The 10708-nt window shown below is 42.0% G+C and overlaps 1 protein-coding gene across 1 annotated transcript; it reads right to left on the bottom strand.

Annotated features, from left to right (window-relative positions):
- Positions 1-868: 868 nt before the first annotated feature.
- On the bottom strand, positions 869-9390 carry SERPINB1 (serpin family B member 1). Its single transcript, XM_081057645.1, has 7 exons — positions 9203-9390; positions 7777-7952; positions 5902-6039; positions 5244-5361; positions 4149-4291; positions 3894-4061; positions 869-2345 (listed from the first exon to the last, which is right to left on the bottom strand). Exons 2-7 carry the CDS (start codon positions 7942-7944, stop codon positions 1944-1946), a joined length of 1137 nt encoding a protein of 378 aa, XP_080913771.1. The 5' UTR covers positions 7945-7952; positions 9203-9390; the 3' UTR covers positions 869-1943.
- Positions 9391-10708: the final 1318 nt, after the last annotated feature.

Raw genomic sequence — 10708 nt, forward strand, 5'->3', positions numbered from 1 at the left:
TTTGTGTGCTAGATATTGTATTTGAAAAGCTGGTTGTAAAAATAATTTGAGGTTTATGCATAATCTTCCCCCAGAGATGATTTTTGTTTGCCTCTGCCATGTTTCTGGGTAGTAGCAAACCAGAATGAATGCCATCCAATTCCAGGGAGTAGAATTTGGGGGACTGTCCAATGGCTTACATCAGGACTGTAGTCTGAGCTGGTTCACTCATACTCGTAGGGTGTATCTCTTAGGGTGCCAAATGAAAGCAAAGGAAGTATAATGGGGCTCCCACTCTAGACAGACCCAAACTCTGCCTGCCTGGCCTTGAACATCATCAAAATCCCTGCTTCACTTCTCATTTACCTCTTTTGGATTGGGAAATGACCATAGGGCAAAATTTCCATATTCACCAATTTTTCCTGGATTGGCTCAGTAATTCTTCATGATCATGTCAGCTCTCACTTTGCTTTGGGCTGTTTCTTTGGTTTTTTACGTGTCCTAAGAAGTCTGAGTTACCTAGCTCACTATTAGTTACCTAGCTCAAGAATTAGATGTCCTCCAGATAAATATGAATTGTATTCTAGTTTCTGCTCTGGAATTCAGTAGTTCTTGTGACCTTCAAAAATTTACTTATAGCCTATGGGCCTGTTCCCCCATATATAAAATGGATTTGAGTAGAGTCACTTTGGGCTCTGCAGTTCAGATTCTACTTCGTCAGCACAATTTACTCTAATCATTGAGTAGATTTTAGGATAAGGAGCCAAAAGACAACAGTTACAGAATGCAGTGACTATTGATTTTCTTGTTTTTCCTATAACTAAGAGAACCTGGAATGTAGTAGGTGCTAGTATTTTAAGAAACAAAGAAGGAAGGAAAGCTTGTCAATAGATTTGCTAAAATTTTGTTTTTATTCTGTGGAGTCACTCACTGCCATCATGGATGTCAGTATCGTCAGTCCCAAAAACCCATTTTATAGACCTGTCTTCTGCGATTGGGGAGAAACAAGAAGAGGACTTGCTGGCAGAATCGTAGGAAACTTTATTAGCTTGCCAGTCAGCTTGTGGGAATAAGAAAACGCAGCATTTCAAACCCCATACGAAGGAGTACATTTGACAAAGATTGATGTTAATCGAAGAGCCCCCCATCTCCCACCACTGATGCTTGTTTAAATGGGACAGCATTCCATAAAGCTGTAACAGGTTGCATAACAACCTGTACCAGATGATGGAAGTCAAGAGCCTTTATCAGAAAACACACAAGCTGCTTAACAGTGAGATCTTTGCATCCCGTTTGCTTAACGGTTTCTTCTACCACATTTTTCTTTTTGCAGTTTCTTGGCATCTTTTATGATAAGATACCTACTTCTCGACTCTTTGTGACCCCTCACAAACTACATGATCAGGTAGGATGAAGGAGAACAAAAAAGGGAAGGCAGGTTATTACCAGGTGACTCTTTAAGTTTGAAAACTGAAGGGCTGTAATAGAATACTAATCCTATAGACAAAGGGCCCAAAATATTGGCCAAGGCAAATTTGTCTTTATAACTGGGGCCCTTCATTGGGGTGTTACCCTGTATTTCAATTGAATAAGGGTTTTTAAGCCTCCCTTCAACAACCAGTGTCTCTCTATTATAGCTTCCAAAAGTCTATCTGTGAAATAAATTACGTTATTATAATGTTTCCCAAAGCTAACAGAAGAGTATAGCAATTCCATAAATTATTACATTGTCAAGAAATCTACGCATGTGATTGATGCATTCACTGAAAAATTTCAATATAAAAATAAGAAAATCGATACTTATGCCAAAGTTAATGGGTGTAAACAGCCAACAGAGGTGGCATTATAAAAGAAATTAAAGATCTGGTTTTGGAAGGTAGTTTTATTGGTAAAGATATATGAGAATTGTCACCACTGAAGGTGCAGGTAATAAAGCTCTGAGGTTGGTCTTGTATTTCCAGTGCCTAAGGAGAAGAAAGTCTACCTAAGAACAGGATGTTAGTTGAGGGATTGTGTCGAATGAAGAAAATGAATGGATGGTCGACCACGAAGTTTTCTTCTGGCATCAGCATGCAGAAGGTGGCAATGCCTGCTGTGGCTGCCGCTGCCTCTGTGCCCTCCTCATTCACTTCCACAAAAGACTTGTGGACAACTTTTGATATGAAAAGATCTCTGGCTCCTGACATGCCGGACAGATCAGCCTTGCTATTAAAGAGATCCTCTATACCCAGGCAGGCTAGGTGAGAGTTGAGGTTGTAGCTCTCTTCCAGCTTGAACCTGGGCAAGTGGACATTGACTTCTATGAGATCCAAATTCTCAGGTTTGGTCCACTCACGCAGTTTTTCCAAAGTCAATTGTTTCTCAATCTGGAATGAGAATGGGCAAAAAGAAGAGGTGAGAACAATTTCATATAAGCAAGGTAATAAAGTATTATTTAAATGAACGGACTCATAATATCAGTTGCTAATTAGTTTCCTTCATATGTTGTGCCAAAACAGATTCCACTTGGAGGAAATAATTTATTTCCAGCAACTGGTGATAACAAAACAGAGTTGTGTTCCAAGCCATTAAGGGCCCAATGTAACAGGGACATTGGACATCCATCCAGTCCATCAACCATCAATGCATCCACCCATCCATTTATCCAGGACTTACCAAGCCCCTGCCACACTGGGTTACTGTGATAAGCCATGACGGCTGTTATTACTCTAACTGGTTGAGTAAAGCAAGGGAAATTTTTAAAGTTTTCTTCTATTTAGTCAAGGCAAATTTGTCTTTATAACTGGGGAGACAGTTATTTATTCTGTTTATTCTGAACTCCACTGATCATAGGGTTATCTGTGAACCTCACACAACTAATCTCTAAGAGATTTAGCTTCTAGGTAAAAATAGAAAAGGGCCTAGTTCCTTACCTAAAATGTGGGTAATAATAGAATCTACCTTACAGCATTGTTGTACACATTGAATGAGTTAATGTATATAAAGTGCTTGGCATATAGTAAGTGCTACATAAATATCAGCTATTATCATTACTATTATTACTACCATTGGACTAGAACAGAACCATCATTCTACTTGTTCTATTGATGCTGAGATGCTGATTATTCTTTTCATGGGGTTAGAGAATGTATCCCTGTAATCAGAGAAGAGATGAATATGGAAATGAAATTGAAATAAAGAACACATTGATTTTAATATATACTTCATACATGCAAATGGGTAATATTGGACCTCTTCCTGAGAGCAGGTTTGGTGAGTGTGTGTGTGGGGGGGGGGTGGGCAATGGAAGTAGAGAAAAACCCCAAAACATAAACTTCACAGTTTTGCCTAGTTCTAGCTTGGCAAGAGACGCCATAGCCTTTATATTATATGTAATAGAAACCTCATACAAAGTTCATTTTAGAAAATAGGCTTAGATCTCAGCTAACGTGTCACATGAGTCTTTTCTGTCATGGAGCTACTGGAAATTTAAATCACAATCGATATGAATTGTGGTGAGAAGGAGCAGTGTAATAATAGGCTTTCACAGTACAAGATGAAACTATATGCTGATGTTCTGGGGTTTTAAATTTTAAAATATGTGTTTCAATAAAACAATTCTCATTTTACTGCACTTTCCTCTAAAGTTCATTTAAGAGGGTTTTTGTGAGCTGCCACTGACCAATATTATATTTAGTGTAGATCTTTAGATGTTCCCCACTACAACTGTTCCCTAACAGCAGCTAAAAATTTTAACTTAGGGCTTCAGAGTAGTAAATGTTCATGGGCTAATTTACAAAGGAATGATAAAGAATCAGAAAGAAAAGCTAAGTTAACACTAGTAAACACATAACAAGTAGCAACCACACGACATACGCACGAGGCAGAATCGGTAGGTCAAAGGAAACATGAGCATCAGGTGTGGGAGCCTTTACCTTCTTCAGACCCGTGGACTCGTCCTCAATGTCATCCGGCAGCAGGATAACCATGCTGAGCTCCTCACCTTGGTAAGGCAGTTCCAGCACACGGCACTTAAGGTCCTGGATGTAGCCATAGGGGAATTTCTTCTTCTGATACATCATTTTCACTACTTTTGTGTCTTTCTGAACGGTTGAAAAACCAAGTCATTCACGTTATTACCTGCATTCTTTCAGAGCACAGAGTAATTTTATACAGTTGCCTCGCCTTACCTTATTCAGTCTGAATGGTGTATCGGTTGTGGCCTCTTTCATGAATTTCTCCTGCCAATTTCCTTTGAAATAGATGGCATTCACTAGCACAAGTTTAGTCATGTTATCAACCATACCTGCAACCAGCAGTTCTGGAATTTTCCCTAAAAAGATAAAGTAAGTTTTTTAAAAAAATTCATACAGATATCAGAATTACAAATTTGAATTGACATTGAATCAGCACTGAAATGCAATTCAAATGTACACTTTCTATTTAATTTCCTTTAACATATTGGTTTAGGAAAGCCCTACCGGTGTGTTTTGACTCGAAATAAACCAAGGGTTTAAGGGATAAAAACAGGAAACCTTCTTTTCTGGAGTGTGTGATCAACAATGAGCCTTATTTTGTACACGGCCATTCTTTTTCAGGCATAAAAAATATTCCTTAACGAAAATGTTTTTAGTCACTAGTAAATAAATCACTTCTTCAAATCCTCCAAATGGAAGCTACTCTCACAAAAAACATTTTAACAAATATCCAAAAGGTAGGACAATTACTCCACTGAAACACGAACTCCCCGTGACCACATCACGGCCATGAATCCTTGTATGGGAGACAGGTGTTCAGCAGGTGCCTTGACGCATTCCATGACTAGTAGGTTAGAGAGAGCTGTAGTGGAGAAACGGCTGAGGGAGAGTCTGTCCTACCTATCATCCCTGATTGTTTAGACAAGACGTTGGCAAAAATAGTTATGACCACAGTAGTTTGTGAATATTGAGTCACAAGTATCAGGAAATGTCTTTCCATATGTGTATTAAGAAATGTGGGCCAGGCTGGATTTTCCTCAAAACTGTATTCCTTTTACTCTACATTCAACGCTAGTTTTAATTTTAAGATGTAGTTTGGGGAACTTTTGGGGGGAAAATATTTAGCTGCTTCAGTTAAATTATGTTGAATTTCCACTTTGAAGAATTTCTACATTTGAAAGCTTTCTGGCACTCGGCAGTGGCACAGGGTCAGAGGAAAAGGGACAGAGAATCATTTGCAGGTTGAGAAGGTGGAAGGAGGAAAAGAACAACCAGTGTGTAATGACTACATTCTGCCCACTCTCTTACCTTCTGTCTGCCCTTTGACCCACTCATTTATCACCTTCCTTGCATCTTCAGAAGTATGCTGAAAATCCACACTGGCCAATTCAGCACCATACATTTTTTGAGTTGAAGCTAAGAACTCCTGTGAAAGGGTGTGAAAGAGGAAAGGAGGGAGAGAGGAGAAAAGTCATGAATAACAACTACATACAGAAATGGTTTTCTAAAATCCTTAAAAGCAATAGAAATTGTCCTAAAAGGCATAAATTTCATTGTAACAAAAATTCTAACCCTTATACTTTTTGCATTACGGTAAAAAAATACATTACGGTCTTAACCATTTTTATGTGTATAGTTCAGTGGTTTTGGTAGTGTATAAAAGTTACCAATTCTCTTCTAACCTTTGACTAACATTTTCATAAATAAGCAAAATCTGATTGTTCTTGGAAGTAAATTATGGAATTCACTCTTGCTTTAGTAAAACAGCCAGGACAGATCTTTTCACTCTGAAGACTATAAAATGAAACCGCATAAATTAATGGGAATACTGTCTGTCATGTATTTTTATTCTGTATTGTTTCTCTGAATGTTTATAAAAATTAAAACTAACTTCTGTGACTTGATTCTGCTGAAAACAAGTCCTCATCGTCTAGTGAGTTTTAGAACATGAGTGCAAAATACTTACAGGGAGGAAATTATACGTTTTCTCTCCATATAATCTATTAGCAAGTTTCAGAATATAGGGAGCTCCACGCTTGTTGATATCAGCATTCAGACTCTGAAACCTTGAATGAATCTCCTCAACCGTATTGAAATAAAGAGCCTACAATAGAGAAAACATTATTTCTATAACCAGTGAATTTTTGAAATTATAAACGATTCCTTGGCATTTGCATCCAACAAATTAGTGTTTTTATTACTAATTATTGATAATTCCCAGCCCAATACTTTATTAATTTTTCAATGGAAAAACAAATAATAGAACCTAAAATTTATAGTTTTGTGAGACATAATAATTACATTAGAAACTTTTTATATCACTTTTTTTGTTGTAACTGTAGTTCCACAAATATGAGTGGTTAATAAACTAAATATTTATACACATCTGCTTTTTTCTAAAGAAAATCATAAATGGTATGTTCATATGTATATTCTGTATCAAATATAATTCTACTGAAGTTCTCAGAAATAAACAGTAAAAAATAAGAATCATCACCTAGGCAGAAACACAAAGATATTACAGATTGAGGGTTTTTTTTAATTACACTATTAGCACCAGTAACTCACTTATTTAAAAATAACGTCTACGAGTATAAACTTAACATTGACAAAAGTTTAATTCCCACGTTACAAACCAAGAATCGCTTTATGGTTTTATGAGGCTTGGGCTGGTTCCTTATTGTAACACACAAAGAACAAACCTACACAGTGTACAAAGTCCAGTTACTCACCAAGATATGGAATGTTTGTGTAGTTGCTATGATCAATCTACTTTAATGGAAATGGGGTGGGGGGTGTCCTTAAAACTATTCTTTGCTGAGGTAATAAAGTCCCTGGAAAGACTCAAAATAGAAGCAACTGCAAGAAGCAACTAATAATTGTACCAGGGTATTTTTAAAAAGTGGATTTTTGAAAACTTTAAAATGCTTTCCTATCTGCAGTGATACAGATAGTTGGTTTTCCATAAAATACACTGATAAAATCTCTACAGCTGGAATAGGTCCATAAACTTGAATCCAGGGCTGGCCTTCCCTAGTTACAGGTGGCATATAATTTGTGACCATTACGTTAGAAAGGCCTCCTTCACTTTTGGCACTCCATTCCCCTAGGTTTCAAGGGAAGCCAGAGTTCCCCTCTCAGAATTAAAGAACACATAGCACAGAAGTGCCCTGCACACCCAATAGGAAGGCCGGGCATTACTGCTGCTTCTCGTGCTGTAAGAGTGACCTACCATTTAACCCAGAGCTTGGTCCTGTCTGTGGCTGCCATACCCCACCACTCTCCTCTCCCTGCAGGGCCCTCCTGCTCACACAGGCACTTGGTGCCAGGCACAGGGGTAGGCCTGTAGAATACAGAACCACATGGCTGTTGCCTGTTCCCTCAAAAAAGTGACACCACCAACATCTCCACTATGGTGTTTTCCTATGTGTCATTATGCTCGAAAGTATCATTACATAACAGGCATTACGGGTATCAGACCATGTGCAACACAGAAACTGGAAAATCCTAGTGCAGGAGGAGAAGCTGTCAAACCTTTGCCTACTGGAATAGAAAAGTGGGACACTGCAGGGATTTTTTGTAGCTTTCTTCTCTGCTATATCCTCAGTCAAACACAAAACAGCACCTGGCACACAGTATGTGCTCAGTGAAAACTCGATAGTGAATGAAAACCTGCATAATAAATGGATTGTTCTCGGGGCTTTTCTGAAAATCTGGCTTCACAATGTATAGTTGTTGAACACAGAAATCCAGTTTTTAAAACACTGTAAGAGTTCAAAGGCACACATTTTTAATATAGACTTGCACGGAAACCAGACTATTTTTGTTTGTTTCTGCTGACCTTGGACACCTGTGCTGCAGTAGTGCCTCTGGTCCCCAGAACAACCATAGCCAGCGCTGATGAAATGCTTATAGGAGAGATGAAGATGTTTCCAGTAGGATTGTTCTCATTCAAGGAGCGGAAGAGGTCCAAGGCGAACCTGGTGTTTGCTGTGCTCAGCTGCTCCATGGCGAAGGCTACAAGACAGAACAGAGCCCCGAGCTGCTCACTGCCCACACGAACAAATTAGGCAATGGCATTTCTCCATGTCTTCCCCAACTTGTGCCAACTGCCCTGGAACAGCCTAAACTTGTACTTTCTTTTTTCTTCCTCTTCCTTCTTTCTTTTTCTTTTCAGGAGGGCAAAACCATTTTCTCATGTGCACAAATGTGGGAACTAGAGATAACTGGCCAAGAATCCATCAGTGACCCAGGATCAGGACCCAGGGTACCCTAAAGGGCTCTGACCTTGCAGACAGAGCAGCCAAGGCTGGGCCTTTCCTGCTAAGATTGTGAGCACATACGTTTCCCACCATTTGGATTGCCTCTGATTCATTTGGGCAATAAAGCCATTGCCCACATTTACGGGAAATAAAAATGCTTCTATTGGAAAGCTATAGCTACTTATTACACATTAAAGCAAATTCCAGTCAAGTAGATATAATTATCCTTATTTCTGAGATTCAGTTGGTAATGCTTAGAGAGGTTAAGTGTCCCAAGTCTCATAGCTGCTGTAGGGTATGAGAGTTTGAAAAGCCAGCACAGGTCCCAGGGCCGGCGGAGGAGTCCAGACTGGGAGAAGACAAGTGTCCTCTCTGACACTCCCGTACGTAGTGTCATGTTAAGCTCGGGACCTTCCACCTCAGCTCAGCCTGCCCATTTACCCTTCGCGACTTCTCCCAGAGCCTTAGTTTCCCCCACAGACAGGCAAGGAAGAATAAGAGCTGTGCTGGCTGCTTCGTGCATAATACATTGAATTATTATTTTTGTTGGTCTCTAGGATCGCGAGGGCCTCGTCTCCCTCCCTCCACCCGCAGAAAGGAGAAGGGGGTTCTGCCTCAGGGCTGCCTGGAAACCGTCACCAACAGCTGGGGAGGAACGGAGTTCAGGAAGAAAAACATTCCGATCTCAGGCTCCGGGGCTGCCTCCCAGCCACCGTTCCCAACCGCCGTCCCTCACGGGGCTGCCAGGCCTGACTCCCCCACGCAGCGCGGGCGATCCGGGGTCGCCCCGGGGGCGGCAGAGGGAGGCGGCATGGCGGGCACAGACGGGCGGCGCAGGGAGCGGTCCTGGCCAACAGGAAGGGACTGCGGTGACCCCAGGCCGTGGAGGCCCGGGGTTGGTGCTGGGCGGCGGTGGCTTCCGTGTGGAGCCCCGCACTGTCCGGGGCTGGCCGATCCGGCCTTCCCGACCCCGGAGATAGGCGCAGGTGGGGGCAGGGAGCTTACCCGCTGCTCGGCAGCCTGGGCGGGGCGCAGGACGGGGAAGCTGCGCCGAGCGTGGGTACTGTCCTTACTTATATAGCCGTGTAAGTGGGGTGCGTCCCGGGATCAGGGGTGGGGCGGCAGGGCGCTGGCCCTTCCCCCAGGTATGTCCTTAGGAGTCTGGGCTTCGTCATGTGTAAGCGTTTAAGAGGAGGGAGGGGCCTCCAGGATAAGATAAAATCGAATCAGTTCTGTCAGTCAACTGATGGTCATTGCTGTCAATTCAACACCAGTAGAAATCCTTAATTTGGGATGCAGTGAAGAAGGAAACTTTATTCAGTGCAAACAGCTCAACTGTGATAAACCACAGCTGTGGAACAGCTCAATAGTGTTGCAGCTCAATTATGAAGCAGCACGGCTGCAAGGCTGCCCTCTTTGACTAGACAGCTCTGTTGTGATCTGCTCTGCAGTGGTGGCTGCCATGTTTCACCTCCTCCTCCAGCCGGGGACACAGTCTCCAATTTTCAGTAGAAAGGGAATGTGAGCTGGGATCAGACTTGGAGAGAAATCCCTGCTTTAGTCCCTTATTGGTCTGTCCTCATGCAAATGAGGGCTCCAATTCCTCAGTTTGATTGGTCCTAAAGGAACTATCTTGAGTGGTAAGAATGGAGTTGCTCTGATTGGTTGGTGAAGATGCTGATGGGGATCTAGCTGTGCAGCTTCCTCTGGATGGGGAAAGCTTCAGTCCTACTGGTTGAAGTACAACGCCAGCAACCCCTTTATAAGGGCTGGCTCAGATGGCAGGAACACAGTGCAGGCAGGTGGTTCAGTGCGGGCTCGTCCCTGAAGTGCAGTTTGTGTGAGAGGCCCCTGTGTAGAAATGGCTGCTAAGCTCTGTTTTTAAAATTTGAGTCCAATCAGCCACCAGTCCTTCTTGATACATATCTTCTTTCTCAGAGTCCACAATTCCAAAAAACATCCTTGATGTCACTGTCTTTGGATACCAAAATGAGTTCAGATAATTCTGCATTCATAAAACTTCCCCTATGTTTTTTTGCAAATCTCAATGTGAAACAGGGATAAAGGAAAAATTCTTTTTTAAAAAAAAAAAAAGATTTTATTGGGGAAGGGGAACAGGACTTTATTGGGGAACAGTGTGTACTTCCAGGACTTTTCTCCAGTCAAGCTGTTGTCCTTTCAGTCTTAGTTGTGGAGGGCGCGGCTCAGCTCCAGGTCCAGTTGCCGTTGCTAGTTGCAGGGGGCGCAGCCTACCATCCTCTGCAGGAGTCCAACTGGCAGCTTTGTGGTTGAAAGGACGCGCTTCAACCAACTGAGCCATCCGGGAGCTCAGCTGCAGCTCAGCTCAAGATGCCTTGTTCAATCTTAGTTGCAGGGAGTGGAGCCCACCATCCCTTGCAGGACTCGAGGAATTGAACTGGCAACCTTGTGGTTGAGAGCCCACTGGCCCATGTGGGAATCAGACCAGAAGCCTTTGGAGTTAGGAGCATGGAGCTCTAACCACCTGAGCCA

The sequence above is a fragment of the Rhinolophus hipposideros genome, assembly GCF_964194185.1.
Source record: "Rhinolophus hipposideros genome assembly, chromosome: 8".
Lineage (NCBI taxonomy): Eukaryota > Metazoa > Chordata > Mammalia > Chiroptera > Rhinolophidae > Rhinolophus > Rhinolophus hipposideros.

Excerpts from the sequence above, each read along its gene's own strand:
- SERPINB1 (XM_081057645.1), bottom strand. The coding sequence starts at position 7,944 with ATGGAGCAGCTGAGCACAGCAAACACCAGGTTCGCCTTGGACCTCTTC. Across the intron at positions 5,362-5,901 it reads AAACGTATAATTTCCTCCCT|GAGTTCTTAGCTTCAACTCA; the intron begins GTAAGTATTTTG and ends ACCCTTTCACAG. Across the intron at positions 4,292-5,243 it reads GGTCAAAGGGCAGACAGAAG|GGAAAATTCCAGAACTGCTG; the intron begins GTAAGAGAGTGG and ends TTATCTTTTTAG.